Source organism: Gobio gobio (genome assembly GCF_949357685.1).
Source record: "Gobio gobio genome assembly, chromosome: 15".
Lineage (NCBI taxonomy): Eukaryota > Metazoa > Chordata > Actinopteri > Cypriniformes > Gobionidae > Gobio > Gobio gobio.
In genome coordinates this window covers 25,508,356-25,531,066 of record NC_137108.1, presented here as the reverse complement: position 1 = coordinate 25,531,066, position 22,711 = coordinate 25,508,356, and the positions used below count along the sequence as shown (strand labels likewise).

The window sequence follows — 22,711 nt, the reverse complement described above, 5'->3', positions numbered from 1 at the left end:
CAAAGCTGATTTATGCAGGAAATATATAGCATTAATGTGTGTGTGTGTGTGTGTGTGTGTGTGTGTGTGTGTGTGTGTGTGTGTGTGTGTGTGTGTGTGTGTGTGTTATGGCGGAGCAAGTCAAAGTTGCTTAATAATGTACAATAGGGGTGCTGCTGCTGTGGTATATTGTCCGATTGGTCAGAACGAATCGTTCTACTGAATCGGATCTTTTTAAATGTGTTGATTGAACCTGTTCACAACGGGTTAACTTTACCTCCCTATTTTTTTTACTACTATGGTTACCTCTATCATTTGGATTATAAAATATATTCATAATCTTTAAAAACCCTCCAGTGTTTCTTCTCATTCAAACATGAGATGGTGGTGTTTTGAAAATGGTAAAATAATTTAAAGAAAAATAATTAAAATAATGAACTATTCGTTATTTTAAGAGTAAAACATTTTAAATTTGGGGAAAATACTACGTTTAACATAAATAATGAAGGCATAGTAAAAAAAAAAAAAGACGGGTTTAATGTGACCATATAAAACAAAAATAATCGATAAACAAAAAGTCAACACTGAATGTGTTGTTTTAGAATAACGCAGTATGCAACTGCGTAGGTTCTGGCTAGGCCTACACGTCTTTTTGTTTGGGAAAAAAAGTTTCGTATTTATTAATGCTGTTGCGGTGTGGTCAGTATTTTAATCAATTATGTCCACAGATGTTTCAGTTGTACTGTTTTAAAGTGGCAAATTGAGTTTGATGTAGTCACGCTGTACTTGTAGCGCTAGGCGCACTAGTGCAGGCATTTTTAGAGCATGTTGGATTTTAGGGGGCGTGCTCTGGTTTTTGCTTGCACGCAATTGATCACTTCAACTGCCACTCATTCGCCACGCAAAAACCGATTGGTCAGCTTGTACGACCATCATCAGCCATCCAAACACATTCATTGGGATTGTTGGTGTGCAGAGTGTTCGATGACCGTGGAATTGATGTCAAAATAAAGACACATTTTATCGAAATGTCTCTGGTATAAGAAAAAGCTTTAAACGCACTACGCTTCGTCTGTTTGTCATTTAAAATACGGCGAAAAGGAGAAATTCACTAAAGAGCTGGAGGCACGTTAGGGGAGGTAAGCTAACTCAGTTAGCATCAACACAATTCAATGACTCTAACTTGACTGTTTATTACTGTTTTTGTTTTGTACATGGTGATTTACGATTTTTTTTTGGTGATTTGTGAAAACCAAAGTACTACTGCATTTCTATTTTCTTTTTACAACACCAGAAATGTCCATTGATCTGTTAGCCTCTCATCCGTGTGTTGCGCGCCGTTTAGAGGTCTTGCCTTGCAGGGATTGTGGTTCAAGTATACACACTGGCTGTTTTCAGGTGCTGAATACGGATTTTCACCTTATGTTGATTGTTGAATGCATATCAGTTAATACGCCATTTGCAGCCATGCTATCTACATGATTAGGATCATGTTTACTTATTGGATCATTTAACGTTAAATGTTTACAGACAAGTTATTTAGCTAATGTGACGTAAGTTATTTGCTACAGAAGTGCTTCTGAAGTGGCGTTATCTTTCCTTAAATTACAACTGTATACTTTTATACAAGGGACCACTGAAGTGGGTCAGAGCAGTCATAATTTAGTGTGGCTTTTTGTCTTCAAACTGAATTTTGAGCAGGCACAGATCAGCTTACAATCACCTTAAAAAATTTGTGAACTATAGAATTTTTGTTTACACTTTTAGAGCAATTTGTTAAAGTATTTATCAACCTTTGCCAACATTACTTAAGAAAAATACCTGTTCATCATTGTTAGTTCATATTATCTCAGATCCATTAAATAATATTACCATGCAACTTTAACATTTACTAATACATTATTAAAAAATGACATCAATGGAACCTTGTAAAGAGTTTTCTGTATTTCTTTCTGTGTATTTATCTTTATTAATTACAAATTATACATGCATCATCTTTTTTGTAACCCATTGATCAAAATGATTCTGGTAATTTAATTTGAATATATATGTCATTGTTAGAGAACATATGTGATTGTGAACCTCTTCAACTCTCAACTGAAAGTGGATCTGCAGCAAAACAGAAAGAAAAAAGTTGTGTTCTGGAATAAACACCGAGTTAAATTTCTGACCATAATGAGACTTTATAATAGAAATCTTGTGGAAGGACCTGCATTATGCAATTTGTGTAAGGATGCCTTTCAACATCACTGTTGAAACATTGTTGAGGTGTGACGTGCTGAAATTATTCCAGGTGATGTGCAGGTCTGATCCACAGTTTAAGGGTTAGTTCACCCAAAAATTAGAAATTTTAGTCAATGAATTATTCACGTCATGATGTTTCAAACTTTTTATTCATCTTCGAAACAAATTCATTTAAAATGAAATCTGTGGGAAAACAAACCTCATTGGTTCTTGCAGAAGCAATTCATATGGATTAATTTTACGATCTCTTCATAAACTCGTCAAAGTGGTTGTTGCGTAGACTGTCAATAGACGAACAGAAATCTCTCAGATTTCATAAAAAATATTTCCTTTTTGTCCCGAAGCTGACCGAAAGTCTTACAGGTTTGGAATGGCATGAGTAAAAAAAAATGTGTGTGTACACTAATCCTTTATTAATGGGAACATTCATCTGTCTACCAGCTGAACTACAGAATGCACCTTTTAGATGTTGCTTTATAATTTATGCTGTGATAGTCTTTTACAACATATTTGTTAACCCTGTTTTCCTTTTCTTTCAAGGGTATGGAGGTGGATGCCAGTTTGAGCTCAGAGATGGAGTTGGATCCAGAGTTGGAGGAGGAGTTAGGGGTGTCTTTGGATGAGCTGCGCAAGTGGATCGAGGAGCAGGTGGATGGCAGCGAGGCCGTGCTGCAGAGGAAAGTTCAGCTGGAGCAGCTGCAGGACTGGGTTGAGAAGAAGGAGAAGGAGGTCGCTGATATGGACACTCTTTGCTCTAATGCCTCAGAGTAAGTTTAACGTGTGTGAGAGTTTATGCACTGAGATTAACACAGTATTTGTCTTCTCAACAATGAGACTGTTTCTTATCAATTTTGTGGAATGCCTGGATTTCAAATACAGCTCTGGAAAAAATTTGGAGATCACTCCAAGTTCAGAAATCAAGTGGTCTCTTAATTTTTTCCAGAGCTGTATAGGATGGAAATCAGCACTGATAAGACAACTGAAATTCCAAATAACCACCCAGAACCAGTGCCTGCAGTGTCCCAGTTCAAATACCTTGATATCTGATGAGGGATCCAAACCAGAAATTATGGCCAGGATAGCCTAGGTTACAACAGCACTTGCCAGACTGAAGCCAATATGGAGGATCAAGAACATCACTGTTAAAGGATTGGTTCACCACAAAATTTCCTGATAGTTTACTCACCCCAATGCCATCCAAGATGTTCATGTCTTTCATGTATTTAAAGAATAAAATAAAAATGAATATACTTTTTAACCTAAATTGTTCATCTTGCGCAGCTCTGTTAGGTGCTTAGGATGACTTAATCACGTCGGAAAGGTCATGCTAGACGTAGGCAGAAGTACCGCCCCCGTGTTAACAAAACGCTCGTGTGAAGACTAATAAAAACGGCCTTTATCAACAAAAAAAAGGTAAAACAACGATATCGGATGATGTTTTTGGTAAAGGGTGTTTGTATTAGTCTTCACACGAGCGCTTTGTAAACACGGGGGTGGTACTTCTGCCTACGTCTAGCATGACCTTTCCGACGTGATTACGTCATCCTTAGCACCTCACATAGGTGCGCAAGAGGAACAATTTAGGTTAAAAAGTATTTTCATTTTTATTTTATTTTTTAAATGACTGATCGTTTCACTACATAAGACCCTATTCCTCATCTGGGATCACGCAGAGCCTCTGAAGCCCATTGAAGCGCTTTGAAACTGCATTGATTTGAATCCTTAGCATTTTGGTTGCAATTGAAAACCATTATATGATGAAAGATCCTGGAATGTTTTCTTCAAAAAACGTAATTTTTTTTCGACTGAAGAAAGAATGACAAGAACATCTTGGATGAGATGGGGGGTGAGTAAATTATCAGAATTTTCATTTTGGGGTGAACTAATCCTTTAAGGCCCAGATATACTCACAGCGAAGTTTTTTCGTTCTTTGTTTGGGAGTAAAACAAAGTTCGAAATATGTTACCAGTGATATATTGTTGAGAACATCCAATTCCACCTGCTCTGCTGAGAGCGGTGTTTAGTTGAATATGTAAATATGTGTTGCATGCTTTCCTCCCAATAACAAAATAAACACAATTAAACTGAGAAAACAGCAAGCCTTTTTAAAAAAATAAAGCATAAGAAAAGCATCTGACCAAAGCAACGTGGATATGTTTACACAAGCTCTGCAATATGGCACTCTAGCAAAGTCACGTCACATGTAGTTATATAGCACTTTATACAATAGATTGCTTAAACTCAAGCAGCTTTACCGTATTAAACATGAAAAACAGTCTCAGTGCCTCATTTCATTTGAAGTACAACTTAATTTTCAACTATAAAGCAGCTATTCAGTGCTAAGAACTGCCAGAAATGGAAAGAGCTGTCTAATGGCTCGGTTCCACAGTACGATTCAGGACCATAAACCCTGATCCGACTTGCATTTCCACCACCAACAGTACCCTTATCATAGGCGTGGTGTAACGATCTACGTCATTCTCACGCGAAGTAGAAAGCGACACGGTAAACAACAATGGAGGACATGCAGCAGATCTTGTTCTTAGTATACAGCCGAAAAAGCACACGCAAGTGAAGATTGTGTCAACCAATTAACGTTCTCCAGTGAGTCTAGCTCCACCCTTTAGTACCGGACTACTGTGCTAGGTACCCCAACGGAAGGGTGCCAAAAAAGTGGTACGGTACGATTCGGAATTAGGGTACCATTCACAACGTCTGACAATGGAAACGGCAAAAATTGTGTACCGTACTGAAGCCATGAATGTGTGTCCGCTGTGGTGCTCTGACGATCCAGTGGATTACGGGAAAAAAGAAAAGAGAGAATTTAACATCTTAACCAAGTTACTTCAGTCAAACAGCCAAACTCTTTATTACAGGTTTCTCAAGAAATATCCAATACTTACTGCAATATGCAAGTTCTTCCCAGACACATTGGCAAAAATATCATGTGGTAAACCTCTTCAGCAACCGATACAAAACACAGCACAAGTTCAGCAAGTTTCCGCTCCATCAAATGCTGTAGATCTTAGTTTGAGTGAAATCCAGGATTTGGAAGAAGTGCATGAATCTGTGTGTTTTTGCAGGTCTGTGGTTCAGTGTGAAGCTCTGGTGAAGGACGTGTACAGTAAGATGGGTCTAGTGTATCGTGAGAGCAGTTCGGAGGATGAGGGTGTAGGCGGGGCAAGCACTTCTGAGGTCATTGAGATTGACGATGATGATGACGATGATGTCATTGCTGTGGGATGTGGTAAGTTAGACTTTTTTTTTTTTTTACTGTATAGATGTAAAAATTGTACAGTAACAAGTGTGTTTTGCTCCACAGTGGTTCCTCCAAAGAAGGTTGTAACTCCAGTTAAGGATCCAGCGGTAAGACAGATGTGTAATTTGTATAACTTGATAAACTGCTCATACCCGCAAAGGTGCCGTCACATTTATCATTTTTCAGTGAATTTTAATGGGTAATATCCAGTCATTTCAGAAGAAATCTAGCCTGACAAGCCAGACCCACATCAAGATGTTTGGTCTGGAAACTCACCATTGACAGGGCTCAATCCGAGGGGCGGGATAAACAGTTGTCTGTCAAATTCCCTCTGCTCGCAATTGGATAGCGCCACAACCAACCAAAGCGGAGCTAACGTAACTTGATAGATTAAACTCCGAATACATCTTCCTTTCTTACGAACGACTTCAGTGCCGTTCTTTCATTAAAAGAAAAGCTTAACTTCAAGTCTTCCAGAGTAGCGGCCAAAACCGATTTGAAAGACGCTGATCGTCAGCTTCTTTGTTTACCTGTAGCACCAAGAACCTCCGCTACTCCGCTCCGTCTTTGTTACGCCCGCCCACCGACTCTACACACGCTGTGATTGGCCTGACCAGAGTTTGTTTTTTCCAGTTATGAGGTCTACCGAGAGTTGTTAGACTACACTCGCGGCAAAATAAATGTTCTGCCGCTAGGGTGCGTCTAGATTTCTAGGCTAGTAGAAATCCACATGATTGGAAAAAATGTTGTGTGGCTATATATTTTGCGCTGGGTTCAAGTTGGTCACGCAAATTTGCCGTGTTGACCAACAGAAAGCTGTTTGGTCTGAAAGTGACTTATGTCTGAGCTGTGCTTCATACATCGCTACACTATTGACACTGGACAAATATTTGCTGGAATTGTGACCCACACCTTATGCTATACTATTAGTACTTCATAAAGTTATTTGTCAGGTGCTTTAGTTGATATTTCCTTTCCTGGATTATATTTATAGTTAAAGGAGGCTTCAGCTGCCCTTCAAAGAACATCTCAGCAGGTGCAGAACCTGGCCCAGACAGTCAACAGAACAGCCCCATCGGGTAACGCAACATCTGCTAAAGCCCTCCCCACACAAACCCATGGTGCTCTGGCTGTTCCAGCAGTGTTTATGTCCTCAGGCCCAAGAAACGCGCCCACTCAACCGAACCCTAATATAAAACAGGATAACATCAAGCTCGACATGACACTTTTGGGTAAAAAACGAACCAAGACGTGGCATCGTGGAACACTTGTTGCCATCAAACAAGTGGGTAAGTGTATGCGATTTATTGAATTATTGAATAGTACTGTTCTGCACATGTAACAACTACTGCTCTCTGTATTTTCAGAAGGCTAAAATTTAATCTTAATGCTCAATCCATTCTTTTGAAATCATTTATTCACAGGAAACAATTTTAAGTACAAGGTGAAGTTTGAGAATAAAGGGAAGAGTCTTCTCTCTGGTAACCATGTGGCATTTGACTACCACCCAACACTGGAAAGGCTGTTTGTTGGTGCCCGTGTTGTTGCCAGGTACAAGGATGGCAATCAGGTCTGGCTCTATGCTGGCGTAGTTGCTGAAATGCCCAACAGCAAGAACCGCATGAGGTAAGATGAACAGAAGATCTTGGGAATGTTGGAGAGAAGACATTGCATTTGGTCAAATTATTATACTGACTGAATGTTTTTGCAGGTTCCTGATCTTTTTCGATGACGGTTATGCCTCATACGTGGGCCTGCCTGAGCTCTACCCTATCTGCAGACCACGTAAGAACGTTTTTCTTTTTTAAATTTCCTGCAATTTCTGTTTTTGCCTTCTCTTTAAGTAATGTCTAACACTTGTTATGCTAATGTTTTTTTAACAGTAATTGTATTTAATTTAAGGATAAATCAAAAACAATTTGATAATAAATAATAGATTAAATATGAAATTACTTAAATTGTATTTATTTGTAAAATAATAATAATTGCATTAAATAATTTGATACAATTCATCATTCTCTATACTCTCTCTCTCAACCTGTATTCAGTGAAAAAGACATGGGAGGATATTGAGGATGCATCATGCAAAGATTTCATTGAGGAGTATATCACATCATATCCCAACCGACCCATGGTGTTGCTGAAGCCAGGGCAAATTATTAAGACGGAATGGGAGGGGACATGGTGGAAAAGCCGTGTGGAAGAAGTGGATGGCAGCCTTGTCAAAATGCTTTTCCTGGTCAGTTTGGCACCACATACTGTACAGCTAGAAGTGTTATAATTAAAGATTTTTAAAAATAAAAACGTAAATTTGCTGCTAGACCTTTGTCCTTTAACAATCATGTTCATCTGTAGACTTGCTTAGTGACATTTGAACATAAAAAATATTGTTTTCAATGTTGCAGGATGATAAGCGGAGTGAGTGGATTTATCGTGGCTCTACACGGCTAGAACCCATGTTTAATCTGAAAATGAACACAGCTAACAGTCAAGAGAAGAAAATGGCTGGTCAACAAAGGCAGAGGCCTAATATGGGTAACTGATCGCTTTCTGTTTGTCTACATGTGTTCGTCTTTTACATGTGAAGCTCAACAGCCTTTTCAAGGAAGTTCCCAGGCCTGTTCACGCCAAGAACAATAACTAAAGATAATAACAATATTAGCACCTATACCAGCTCATAATAACCTCCTGTTTATTATGAACATGCACTTATTTATTATAAGCAGTCGAAAACGTAAAAGGGATAGTTCACCCAAAAATGAAAATTAGCCCATAATTTACTCACCCCCAAGTCATCCTAGGTGTATATGACATTCTTCTTTCAGACAATTAAATCGGAGTTATATTACAAAAGTCCAGGCTAATCCAAGCATTAGAATTTGATTCATAGTTGCTCTGTTATTGAAGTCCATAAAAAGTGCGTCTGTCCATCAAATAACTTGCTCCACGTGGCTCTGGGGTGTTAATAAAGGCCTTCTGAAGCAAATCGACGCGTTTGTGTAAGAAAAATATTCATATTTATAACTTTATCAAGTAAACTTTCGACCGGCCGCATTCCATGGATTGTGTTTAATGTTGAAAGTGAAACTCAAGATGCGTACGTGACGTCATGACGAGCGTACCTGGTCGCGTTAGTCTTTCGATCGGCAGGGGAACTTTCAACAATTTTTCCATAAATTGAACAGGGAAGGCGTCGGTCAAAAGTTTACTTGATAAAGTTTTAAATATGGATATTTTTCTTACACAAACGCATCGATTCGCTTCAGAAGGCATTTATTAACACCCTAGAGCCGCGTGGAGCACGTTATTTGATGGGCAGATGCACTTTTTATGGACTTCAAAAACAGAGAAACTATGAATCCAATTATAATGCTTAGATTAGCCTGGACTTTTGTAATATAACTCAGATTTTATTCGTCTGAAAGAAGAATGACATATACACCAAGGATGACTTGAGGGTGAGTAAATTATGGGCTAATTTTCATTTTTGGGTGAACTTTCCCTTTAAAGCAGGATGGATTCCAATTATTTAAAATAATCAGTAGGAAAAAAAATATTCTGAAAGTGATTCCAAGAATATTAATTTGTGTCATAATCATTATAGTTGTGGCGAGGACTATGCTGTTTTTTTAAATTTAGAATGATTTTTAAAACTATATTTTTCATTATAGTTATCGTCCTTGGTCTGAACAGGCCTTTCGTGTTTCTATTTATGCTTCCATTTTGATCTTGTTGAATGTCAAACATAAACATAAACTGTTCTTATTACAACTGGTATTTTAAGTGTTTACTGGTCTATTCCTTCTCTGCACTCATTTTCCAGTTTGTATCTTACTAAAACTGTGTATCTGTTTTTAGGAGCATTGAGGACAAAGGGCCCTGTAGTGCAGTACACTAGTGACAACAGTACTTCTGGTGCCAGTCGGCCTATAGTCCCGCAGCTCCCACCACCTCGGCCACTGCCCGCCGGACCCCCACAGCCTTCGGGACCCCCACAGCCTTCTGGACCCCCACAGCCTTCCCGCACAGAGTGAGTTCTTCAAGAGCTTCTATTCTTTCATAATACTGCGTTTGATGATCCAGGTCAAGTGTTAAACCATCTTTATCTTTTTCTCTTCCATTCCAGGAGTCCCAGTTTAAAGAGTCAGATGGCTAAGAAGAGCACTGGTCCAGTTGCACTGCAGCCTCGTCAGGCCATGACCTCTGACCTCCAGCCCAAAGCACTAATCGGCACTGTTCAGCAAAACAATACCTCCAGGTTAGTGTGATAACCCAGATACTGGGTACTTGTCACTACAGTGATCTGTATATATACTGAACACTCTGTATGCTACATTTCCTTTTTTTGCCTCTCTTTGTCAACATTTCGGTGTGGTCTGATCAAGTGTAAAATACAGTTAAAGGGTTAGTTCACCCAAAAATGAAAATTTGACATTTATCTGCTTACCCCCAGGCCATCCAAGGTGTAGGTGTCTTTGTTTCTTCAGTAGAACACAAATGGAGATTTTTAACTTCAACCGTTGCTGTGTGTCAGTCATAGAATGCATGTCAATGGGGTCTAATTCTATTAGGGTAAAAAAAACATGCACAGACAACTTCAAATGAATCCATGCGGCTCGTGACGACACATTAATGTCTTAAGACACGAAACGATCGGTTTGTGCGATAAACGGAACAGTATTTATATCATTTTTTACCTCAAATACAACACCATGTCCAACAGCCCAGCGCAGCGGAAAGGAAGGTCAATGTACACGATCTAGTGTAGAGACCTCACTTCCTGTGTGTGAGGTTTCTACACTAGATTGGTGTAAGGAAGGTCAATGTACATGATCTAGTGTAGAGACCTCACTTCCTGTGTGTGAGGTCTCTACACTAGATTGTGTACATTGACCTTCCTTTCCGGAAGTGCTGCGCTTTCAGGGCTGTTGGACATGGTGTTGTATTTGAGGTAAAAAATGATATAAATACTGTTCGGTTTATCACACAAACCAATCGTTTCGTGTCTTAAGACATTAAAACATTTTTTTTACCCTAATAGAATTAGACCCCATTGACATGCATTCTATGACTGACACACAGCAACGGTTGAAGTTAAAAATCTCCATTTGTGTTCTACTGAAGAAACAAAGACACCTACACCTTGGATGGCCTGGGGGTAAGCAGATAAATGTCAAATTTTCATTTTTGGGTGAACTATCCCTTTAAACAAAACATTTTGTAATCAATGCACTCAAATCAAATTTAGAGGTATTCAGTAATGCATGCCTTTTTGCAGAGTGATTAAATATAAGAAGTATATTTGGTAAGCACTACATACTAACATCTTGTTTTCTTACTTGCAGGCTCTTTCTTCTGCAGTCTGGACCTGTGCATACGTTAACGCCAATCACAACAATGGCCCATAATTTACAGACAACCGTGGCGACCTACACAAGTGAGCGTATTCCTCAGGAGCCGTCGTATCAGGCCCCAAATGACCGACTCTTCTACCTTACACACAACTGCACTCCAGACTGTCTAAAGCGCATCCGGCCCACTCGTCACAACCTGCACCGAGGACGCAACCCACTTCTTACACCATTGCTCTATGAATTCCGCCGCATGACAGGTCGAAGACGGCTTAACCGCAAGGTTTGTATGTCTTAAGGTGTGGTCACATTTACTATTGCTCAGCGAAATCCAGTAATCTCAACAGAAATCTGCGCAATTGGGAATTTTGAGTAAGGACCAATTTTGACCAACACAAAGCTGCTTCATTTGAAAGTGACATATGTGTGAACTCATGCATCACTATACTATAGACCAGTGTCACGCATTGTGCAGCTCGCACCAGCTTAATCTGCGGCTCGCATGGCAGTGCATACGGTACATTGTCTGCTCTATTACAAATAATGTATATTAAAAAAATACCCCAAAACAGCGGCATGCAGACTAGAAAGGATATTTAAACTTGCTCTGCCCTTATGTCCATGACTCACTGAGGAGTTGCCAGTTTTGGCTGTTTTTCCAGCTTTTAACAGCGAATTTGCTCTTATAGATCAACACATTCTCATGAAATGCGTATCTATAACACAAATTGTATTTATGGTGCGATTTATACGCCAAATGAATTTTTATGTGCATTTGATACGCATTGTCAACTAGGATTAATGGTGTGGAATACGTGCCAGCATTATGAGCACTGACAGCGTGCCAGAATCCAGTTCTCTTTCGTTCTTGAACAAACTATAACAGAATTATGCCTAAATGTCCGTTTTGTCGAATATCCTCATAAGAACAGTTTTAAATGGGTTCAATAACGTCTTAAATGAACTTAAAGAGTTGTGAGGAAATAGGACGCGTGTGACAGTGCGCCAGATCCGCATGTTCGGCTGCGGTAGATCTTAAAGTCACAGCAGCACTAACTACTAATGAAGTTTGAAGCCTAATAAATGTTCAAAAGCCGCAATTACACTGTAATGTTGAATGGCTATAATTAATGTTTAAAATTCCTGGGCCCGTATTCATAAAGAATCTTAATGCAAAGAGTAGCTCCTAGTGACAAAATTCTTAGAAATGTGGGCGTTTACTCTTAAAATTAACAAAAAAAATCCTAGTAAAGAAAAAAGTAATTCAGAAAGGATCTTAACCCATAAAAGAGGTCTTAAGATCAAATTTGTTTGGAGCACGGACGAGGACTTTTAAGAGGCTTAAGAGTTTCTTTAGCAGCGGAGAAAATGGCAGAAAGACGAAGAGAGAGAAGAAATGTGTTGCAGACAATGGATGACAGTGACTTAATAAGACGCTATAGATTAGATCGTGCAGGGATCATGTTTGTTGCATTAAATCCAACTTTCAAACCACCATTTAAATAGACATGCCAGCAATCAGTGTAATTAGAAAGAGTGGAACAATGTTTATAATTCTAAGCCAATCAAATACCTTAGGAAATTAACAGCATGGTAAATAATAAAAGGATTTATATTCAATTAAAATTTATTTGTATAGTGCTTTACACAATACATATCGTTTGTATACATATATATAATGTGTGTGTGTGTGTGTGTGTGAGTGAGAGAGAAAGGTAAAATAGGACAATTTGCGCTTGTGATTTCAAAGTGAAGGCTTAGAATAGACCCTATACTTAAAAGCGCTCCTTTTTGGACAACCAACCAATCACAGTCTTCAAAAGACTGTGTCATACGTTGCAACGGGGTCAGCCCCGCCTCTTCACTAAGATAAAAGTTTTTGTATTTTCCTTGCTCAGAGTTACTCTCAGATCGGTCCCGAAGAGCTCTTAAGCTAAGACTCCTACGTAAAAGTTTTTAAGCTAAATTAGGAGTTTTCTGAGAGGACTCTTAGAATCTTTATGAATACGGGCCCTGGCCTTCATTCATAAAAAGGATGCCATTGAAAAAATATTATACTGTCTTAGTTTTTTCTACATTAATTTGGTGATTTACTGTGAAATTATTACATTATAAAATATAGTAAACCGAAAAATGTGTGAATAATCTAGTTTAAAACAGCACTAAAAGAAAGTTTACATTAAGAATATATTATGCATAGGCCTACCCACTATCTATCTACCTTTTGTATTTATTGCATAGCATATTGTATGTTCAGGGATGACAGACTGATAAGCAGACATGCCATTTATGACTGTATGTAACTTTTTATACTTTGCGGTAAAAGTGGCTCCTACTGATTTTGTCCTATCAGTGTGGCTCTCCTGAAAAAAAAATAGCCAAGACCACTGTTATAGACAATAGACTGAGCATTTTTTGCTGGTCTACCAAAAAGTGTTTTTCCATGGTTGTTGCAAATATCTAGAGCAGGGGTGTCCAAACTCGGTCCTGGAGGGCCACTGTCCTACAGAGTTTAGCTCTTACTTGCCTCAACACCTGTCTGGAAGTTTCTAGTATCCCTAAAAAGACCTTGATTAGTTGGTTCAGGTGTGTTTAATTGGGGTCGGAGCTAAACTTTGCAGGACAGTGGCCCTCCAGGATCAGGATTGGACACCCCTGATCTAGAGCATGATGATCAATGCAAATTTTTTTTTTAACTATCTTCCTCTCTTGCTCAGATGTCGTTCCATGTCATCTACAAGTCCCCATGTGGCTTGAGTCTGAGGAATATGTCAGAGATCCAGCGCTACCTCTTCCAGACGCACTGTGACTTCATCTTCTTGGAGATGTTCTGTCTGGACCCCTATGTGTTGGTTGACCGCCGATTCCAACCGCAGAGGCCGTTCTACTTCATCCGGGACATCACAAGCGGCCGCGAAGACATTCCCCTGTCCTGTGTGAATGAGATCGACAACACCCCTCCACCCAATGTGGCCTACAGTAAAGAGAGGATCCCAGAAGATGGAGTGTATATTAACACCAGCTCAGACTTCCTGGTGGGCTGTGACTGCACTGATGGCTGCAGAGACAAGTTAGTATTATTGATTAACTTTCAACAAAAGTAGTATTCATGGTGAAGAACAAAGCCTCTTTAAAATAGTTCGACCTTCAGGTAAAACAATAGACTTGTCTCTGGTGATGTATGCCGGACTTTCTAATAATTTAACCCTTAAATGCAACCTTGGGTCTTTATTAGAGATGCTCCGATCAGCATTTTTGGGGCCGATCACCGATTACCGATCACCAAGATCATGATCTGCCGATTGCCGATCACTGCCGATCACAGAATGGCAATCTTTTATCTATAATCTTGCAGAGTTTGCACCATTTGTAGAAATGAAACTAACTCTAAATTAACTGAGTCAAGATCTTGAAGAACCACCAAGTGTTTATTTTAGAAAATGAGATAACTTAAGACTATTGTAGGCCATCTTTCCCAAATAAATGTATATAATAAATGTATATAATTCTCACCTAAATATTTGATCATGCAGTGCATTTTTGTTTTTAAAAACAATTTTTCAGGTAGGTCTAACATTAGTATTGAGGTAAGAAATACTAAAGACATTTAATAAGAAATCAAATGTAAATTAATATTGGTCTTCCCTGAATAAATTAAATTAGATTCATCCTTACACTTAAGGTTGCAAAAGTTAGTCATTCAAGAGCAGTGGGTGTCATAAAGGTTCAACACAAGACAAAGAGAAACTCAGAGACAGCAGCAGTTTATTCGACAGCTGTCACTTTAAGAGTGAACACGGTTACGGTTACATGCAGTTGCACAAATGTTCACTCGCGAGTCACGACGGGGTTTACGTGCATACTCGTCAAGACGGTCATTTAGTACATACATATGTGTGTATCTGACCATTTCAGCGCACTTTGTACTCGCAAGCTTTTTGTGAGATGGCCTGTGTGTGTGTGTGTGTGTGTGTGTGTGTGTGTGTGTGTGTGTGTGTGTGTGTGTGTGTGTGTGTCCAGACCGTGCGCGCGAGTGCGGTTTGAACACTGGCAAGACTTAAAAATAAATGCAAATGATAAACTTTAGTGACAATGCGACACTGCCTCGATTGTGCAAAGTGGCAAATCCTGTGTCAACTGAGCACCTCGATTTTAGTGCAGATGCGATGCGCTGATGTGAAGCCATTTGAGCATTTTGAAAGGGAGAGAGAGCGCGCGCGCACGCTGTGATTCACGCGCGCTGTTTGTGAACTTATGTCCCACAGAACGTTTTCAAATGACTGCGAAAGTTATCTAATATAGAAATATGAATTGTACCTCACCTTCAGCATTATAATTATTTTACCCGCACTGGAAAGAGAATGAGACGGTGTCGCTGCATACTATGCCCTAGCTCTCACAGCAGGCGCGGGGTTTATGTGTCGTCAGCATGCGATCGGTTCATGAGATCGGCCTTTTTGGAGACCGCCGATCAACCATCCCAAAGCGATTATCGACCGATCATGATCGGTTGCCGATCGATCGGAGCACCCCTAGTCTTTATGGACCTGGGACATCATTCACCACCCTCTCTCTCATTCATTTTTTAAAGTTAAGACATCAATCTATTTATTACAAGCAATATAACAAGAAATATTAAATTATAAAACCTTTTTCTAATTAATTGTAAAAATATGTGTAGTAGTGTAAATATATTTATTTCTGCACAACAATAATTGAATGTCGGATGACTCTATTATTAATTAGATAGTCCAATTCACTTTTATTTTTCATAGACTTGAAAAATATTCTTAAAGCTACACTATGTAACTTTTCCGTCCACTAGAGGTCGCCTGTTCAAAACAAAGGCGTAGTTTGATGACGGCACGTTTGAGGGCAGAATCTCGGAACCTGTGGTCTTCACCTCACAGCCGGTGGAAAACAGTCAGGATAGGACTCGGGCAGAAATCATGTTCATGGATGCGATTATTAACATTACTGTAGTCTGAAGTAGAGCAGGAGCGAGTGTTGTGGAGCTGAGCAAGGCCGCAGGAGCGATTGAAGAGCGGGACTGTTATTATGGCATAATCGCTGGCGGGACTTTTATTATGACACGGTTGCCGGCGCTACTTCCTCTTTTCCAGTCATGAGTCTGAGGTAACGCAACTCTGTTTATCGTATTAGATATATCTGAGTGTGTTGAAAAGGAAGTTATGACGTTCGCTCGGTGGCTGCTATGACACTTGTTCACAATGCAGTGAGAGTAAAGTGTTTCACTGAATAAAACCGGAGACGAGGGTGACGCAGATATGACGCAATCGACAGGCGACTCCCTCACACGCATAGCTCACACGTCCCGGTTCCTTGGTTAAAATAGCAATTTTCTCACGATTTACAAATAGTTTAAAACATTTGGGATATTCTAAGTACTCAACTGAACAAAATATATAACACTGGCCTAGTGGTTTCTGGATATTTTACTACATAGTTCACCTTTAAATGAATACAGAGTACATTTCTAAGACCTGTTTTGTACCTTTGCTTGTTTGTAGATCCAAGTGTTCGTGTCATCAGCTGACTCTACAGGCTACAGGATGTACTCCAGGTGGGCAGATCAACCCCAACGCTGGATACCATCACAAGAGACTGGAAGAATGTCTCCCCACAGGGTCTGTGATGCATAACCAACCCTCCATAGTGTCTCTCTCATGTTGATTTTATGTTGAATTCAACTTACTGTTTTCTATCTCATTTTAATTGTAATGTCTCTTTTTCTCTACTCTTGCTCTGTTTCCATTTTTAGAATCTATGAATGTAATAAGCGGTGCCGCTGCAATGCGCAAATGTGTACTAACCGCCTGGTTCAGCACGGTTTGCAGGTCCGACTGCAGCTCTTTAAGACCCAGAATAAGGGCTGGGGCATTCGTTGTCTTGATGACATCGCCAAGGGCTCATTTGTTTGTATCTATGCAGGTAATGCACTTGGACTTTAGTTTATTTAAAAGAACATTACTGTAGTGTTTAGTCTTGCATAAGCTTTCCCTCTTAATAATTATTTATTTCTCTTTCAGGTAAAATCCTGACAGATGACTTTGCCGATAAAGAAGGTTTGGAAATGGGCGATGAATACTTTGCCAATCTAGACCACATTGAGAGTGTGGAGAACTTTAAAGAAGGTTACGAGAGTGAGGCCCACTGCTCCGACAGCGAGGGCAGCGGGGTGGACATGAGCAGGGTTAAACTACCTGCTACCTCCCAACACGGTAAATCCATCACCAAGATGGAGGAGCGTAACAGCAGCACTACTGGCAAAAGTGAGAGACCTATGCACACATCTGACTAATTTGCTTGTTCTACTATACTACTATTACTACTAATATCCATGTTATTGGGGATTAAAAGTAATGACACCAACCAAGTTAGACTTGATACAGTAATTGGATGTCAAAATTATGACTCTTACTATGGTGAAGGTGAATCTCAAAGTATTTGAGCCTCCCTAAAGTGTTAAGCCAAATTGACGGATAGTCTTCATTGCATTAAAAGCAAATACAAGTGGCCTTTTCTAACTTCACTATTCTGAGAGAGATTTGCAATAATCACTTTTAACTAACTGGCCTCTAGGTGATTTAGTGTGAAGTCAGTTCTTCTCAAGTTCTCACAGGTCTCCTAGCTTGTGTAGTTCATCACATTAACTAGGAACATTATCCATTCACACTTTTTTAACCGTTATTCTTTTTATGAAGTATTTTGCATTGTTTGCTTATGTTTCTTTAAAATAAGTGTCATTTGGTTTGATGTTTGTTTTAAACTGCTAATTCAATTTAATTTAATTTAAATTTAAGTCTAGTGTCATAGAATTAAAAAAATTGTTTTATTTCATTGTTCAAGTTCATTGTTATAATGTATATCCAGCATGTGAAGGTTATAATCTTATCATATGTGTATATAATACTCTTGTTTCTCACCCACTTACTAGGCCAAGGAGATTCATCAGCAGACAGCGACGATGACAAAGACGAAGACTCTAATGAGGATGACAGTGACAGCTCAGATGACACATTTGTGAAAGACACTTATTACACCACCAGCTCAGTGTGGAGGAGCTACACCACCCGCAGACAGGCCAAGGGAATGAAGGAAGGTGAGGACACAAGTCTGAGGAGAGGGCAGATACATTAAAACACTGAGACAGAAGACAGGCCACTAGAGGGCAGTCTTGAGTAGAAGTTTATTTGTGTCTGAGTGTGCGTGTAGAACTCTTTTAAATTGTCACAAAACCTGTCAAGAACATGGTCTGCATAAAAAAAAAAATATATATATATATATATATCACTTTTTTTCATACATTGTTTCATACATTAAATTATAAAATATTTTATGTATTATGTTTTTGTGGTATAATGTCCTGAACAGTTGATGATAATATAATTTCTTATGTACAATACATTTCATTTTTGCTGTGAAATGTCTAATATTTATTATTATTATTATTATTAGTGTTATCATAATTGTTATTACCATTTGTTAAAGTATACAATATATTATGGTTAATGTGTCTTGAACAATTAATAATAATAATTATTATTATTGTTGTTGTTAACTGTTCAAGATGCATTCACCATAATGTATTGTTGTTGCGGTACATATACAAATATATTTATTTTTGTGGTGAAATTTCTAATATTTATCTAGTATTATTCTAGAAGTAATATCTAGTTTGTTGTTATTATATGTGATGTTATGATGAAATGTCTTGAACTATTGTTAATGATATTTAGTACTAGTAGTATTGTTATTATCTATTATTTAATATGTTAAATTATACAATATATTTTATGTAGTTTTTTAATGGTGAAATATGTTTTAGTTAGATATTATACATATTTTAAATATAAAAATAAAAATACATTTATCATAATATTTTAAAATAAATGCATATTTTTTTATTCAGGTGTTATTGTTTAAATGAATCGGCTGTAAAACAAGATACTTCGATTGATTAGTTAATTTCATAATGGTTCACTTTCCATCATTCTCTGTCTTTGCTGTAGAGAGTCAGGACAGTAAGGATGGGCTAAGCTTAAGTGCTTCTGCTACTGAGGAGAGGAAGCCCCCTCCCATGCCAGAGGAGACCGGGAAGAGTAAAGTAGCATCTTGGCTCACCAGTCAGTCCTCCACTTCTGCGAATCAGAGTGTCAAGGTGGAGGGAGGCATAAAGACGGAGAAGAAGGTGAGTGGTTTACTTTTTTTACTTTTTCACATGAATTGTCTCCCTTGCTGCTTTGTTCATGTTTCTGGCTGTTTCTCATATCTGCCACTCATATTATAATCTCTCTATCTGTCTTTTGTTTAGGATGTGATGACCCTCTCTGACAGTGATGATGTGCAGACGATCAGCTCAGGATCAGATGACAACAAGGAGAGAGCAAAAAAGACCCAGGGTAAGATGGAAGAAAAGGGCAAATTGCTTGAACCTTGCGCTCTGTAACCGTTGCCACCCTTCAGTCAGCTGACTGAATTTGCATATTCTAGTGGTGGACGACCAGAATTGTTTTTCAACCCTTTACATCTTTATTATGAAATGAGATGCTCATCTTGTGCAGGTGTTGAAATAGCAATAGTTTGTGAAGCCCAAATGCCTTAAATTAGAAGGTCATATAGTCTTACATTTCATCAAGTCCCTGTAACAAGCCATTACATAGAACATTGTTAGATCTCTCTCTCTCTGTCACTCAGCTGTGGTGAAGAGGCAGGTGGCGGTGAAGTCCACACGTGGCATTGCTTTGAAGTCCCATGGTATGATGGTGAAAACGGGAGGAGGGGGTACAGGAGGTGGTGGGTCAGGCCCATCCCATGGACAGGGAGGCGGCGGGGGTGAGGGTGGCTCTAGAAACACCCGCCTGTTCTTTGATGGGGAGGAATCCTGTTATATCATTGATGCCAAACTGGAAGGCAACCTCGGACGCTACCTCAATGTGAGTATAATTCCAGATATGAGTGACTTATATTTGACATTTGCATTTTATTTATTGGAATCATAAGTCTAAGGATTCTTTACATGATTTTTAATTTGATGATAGTTTGCAACTACCGTGTTTACATCCTCTCTTCTGCTGTCTTTGTCCCACAGCATAGCTGCAGCCCCAATCTGTTCGTCCAGAATGTGTTTGTGGACACTCATGATCTGCGCTTCCCCTGGGTGGCCTTCTTTGCTAGCAAGTGAGCATGGCATCACAGTGTTTTTTGAGCATTTAAATTAGGAATAATTTAATATACATGGTATCAGCTGTTTTTTTTTATAATTTTTTTTTTAATCTATATAGGCCAATATTGTGCATTTAATCTAATTTCACATTTATACTACTGTTGTCATCATCTAACTCACTTAAAGGGTACATAACGCACACCGTTTCTGCCAGATTTATAAAAGACAGATTCTGTCAGAAAACAGCCGAGCTCATGGAGGTGTGCAGTGGGCTGAGCTAAAGAGTCAAGTGCCCATACAAGGAATTCCTTTATGTCGTCACAGGGCCATACTCAAAAAAACAAAAACCTTCTTGAAACTTGTTCAAATCCTGAATTTGGCACAGAAATTCTCCGTCATATGTCCAACTCGTTTTTTTTTTTTTTTTTTTTTACTTTGGCCATGTTTAGCATGAGAATCCAACTCTTTAACAGTGTAAATAAGTCAGAATGCATGAAATAGCTTTAGCTTTAAAGTTAATCTTTAAAAACACTAATAATTTAAATGCATATCACAATAAATATCCATTTTTCATACAGTACATAATAATGTTGTGATGCCTAAATTCACGTTTAGCATTTAAAATGATGAATTTTAGTTTTTCTTTTATTTTAATTAAAATAATTCAGAATTTTAATACAGGTCATTTGTGTTATCAGACATGACAAAATTATTTTGCTTGCTTTATGTCTCACATACTGTATATGTGGTTTGTCATCAAAAACTCTTAATGCTAATATTCTAAATCAATAAATGTTGTCTGATTCATATAGGCGAGTTCTTATTTCCAGCTCATTTTCAAATTAACACAACTTTTTTTCCTGATTTGAGGTGTTTACATGAAGGTGTTTCATTCTGCTTGAGCTATTAGTCGGAATATTAACAGATTATTTGGCTGCATGTTAACATTTCTACAGTTGTTTTGTTTTTTGTTATTAACCTGTGTGTTTCTACAGGCGAATCCGAGCAGGGACGGAGCTGACATGGGATTATAATTATGAAGTTGGCAGTGTTGAGGGCAAAGAGCTGCTGTGCTGCTGTGGATCTACAGAATGCAGAGGACGATTGCTGTAATGCGCACACATGCACTAAAGGTCCCTCCTATTGTAGACGTGCAGGTAAACACGTACTTGGAGCTCCTAGAATTTGGATTTGTCCAGTAATGTCTGTGCTACTGATAAGAACTGAGCAGACACTGAACAAAGAAGAATTTGTTCAGGAACTTGCTGAAGTAATAAAAAAAGTGTATGTTTGCATGTTTTCAACTGTCCTGCTTCACTGAGTTCCGCCTTAAACCCCAAATGGGTCCATGGCATCTATCACTATGGTTTACACAATCCTTACTGCAAACAGCCGTTTCTTTTTTTACATACATGTCAATCTCAAGACTGTAATGTTTTGCTTAGTCAATCTTTTGCTCTTCTTTTATATATATATATATGTAGTTTTGATCATGAAGATCCAAGTGTTTTTTCTTTTTTCGTTTTACTCATGGTTTTGTGATTTGTCATTGTGTGCTACTCTGTAAATGTGCTTTTGTTGGTCAACAAGTTTCTGAAAACAGACAAAATTGTACTTTTGTCGCAATTTGAATAAAAGTTATCCAAAGACCAAAAATGTCATCCTATGTTGTTATACTTGCTATTCACATGGCCAAAAATAGTACTTATTATGAGCTCATGGGAAAATTGTTTGTAACAAACAGCCAGCAGTTTTATGACCACAGAATTTAAACGGAGTCAGAGATTAATCATATTTTTACTTGTTAGCTAATATGAAAAAAATGTGACTCATGTCATTGACAGAAACATATCTGTGAGCATCAACAACAGTTGTCTTGGAAGTCTTCAGTAAAATGGAAGTTATTTTGTGCATGGGGAAACTTCAAGTACTTTAAACAGCACACCCTTGTCAACACCGGTTAGCAACATTACCTTAAAGGGATAGTTCACCCAAAAATTAAAATTCTGTCATTTACTCACCCTCGAGTTGTACCAAACCTGTATGAATTTATTTATTTTTTGTGTGTGTGTTCTGCTGAACCCAAAAGAAGATATTTTGAAGAATGTCAGTAACCAGTTGATAGACCCCATTGACTTCCATAGTATTTTTTTCCCCATGTTTTTCAAAATAAAATATTTTGTGTTCAGCAGAAGAAAGAAATGCATATAGGTTTGGAACAACTTGAGGATAAGTACTGTAAATGACAGAATTTTAATTTTTACGTGAATTATCCCTTTAACACCACATATCCAACTAACCGAGCATCATCAGCTGCCCGAGTGGCTTGTGCCACTATGTACTTAATTTAGGACCCTTGATCTGATAGAGTTCCTCAGGGCTGGATGGAGGAAAGCACATTATAATCTATGTATAAACATGTTGTAGAAGAAAAGGTTCTATATAGAACCTTAAATGGTTCTGTCAGGCACTTCCTTTTGGAACAGCGTTACCGCCAAGATTGAATTTTCAAGCTGTTTATCCATTTTGGTTTGTATTTCCATTTGGCGAATTAGAACAAAGTTTTGATGTTTTGAAAAAAAAACTAAATGAAATTTGTTTATTTATGTTCATGTGAAGGGTCAGATATGTGATTAAATGAATGGTTTCTTCGTTTCCTCGTTTTGAAGTAAAAAAAAAAAAAAGGAAAAA

General features: G+C 38.4%; 1 protein-coding gene across 2 annotated transcripts; it reads left to right on the top strand.

Annotated features, from left to right (window-relative positions):
- Positions 1–928: 928 nt before the first annotated feature.
- Positions 929–21,679, top strand: setdb1b (SET domain bifurcated histone lysine methyltransferase 1b). Of its 2 annotated transcripts, XM_079837745.1 has the most exons (22): positions 929–1,118; positions 2,764–2,990; positions 5,307–5,470; positions 5,546–5,589; positions 6,477–6,771; positions 6,907–7,108; positions 7,194–7,267; positions 7,531–7,721; positions 7,888–8,017; positions 9,341–9,512; positions 9,609–9,740; positions 10,828–11,116; positions 13,551–13,903; positions 16,365–16,481; positions 16,616–16,785; positions 16,884–17,126; positions 17,792–17,956; positions 18,867–19,045; positions 19,169–19,256; positions 19,552–19,790; positions 19,946–20,034; positions 21,016–21,679. In XM_079837745.1, exons 2-22 carry the CDS (start codon positions 2,767–2,769, stop codon positions 21,131–21,133), a joined length of 3,678 nt encoding a protein of 1,225 aa, XP_079693871.1. In that variant the 5' UTR covers positions 929–1,118; positions 2,764–2,766; the 3' UTR covers positions 21,134–21,679. The 2 variants fall into 2 exon arrangements, with proteins under 2 accessions (XP_079693871.1, XP_079693870.1); XM_079837744.1 differs by having other exon boundaries at positions 938–1,118; positions 5,307–5,589.
- Positions 21,680–22,711: the final 1,032 nt, after the last annotated feature.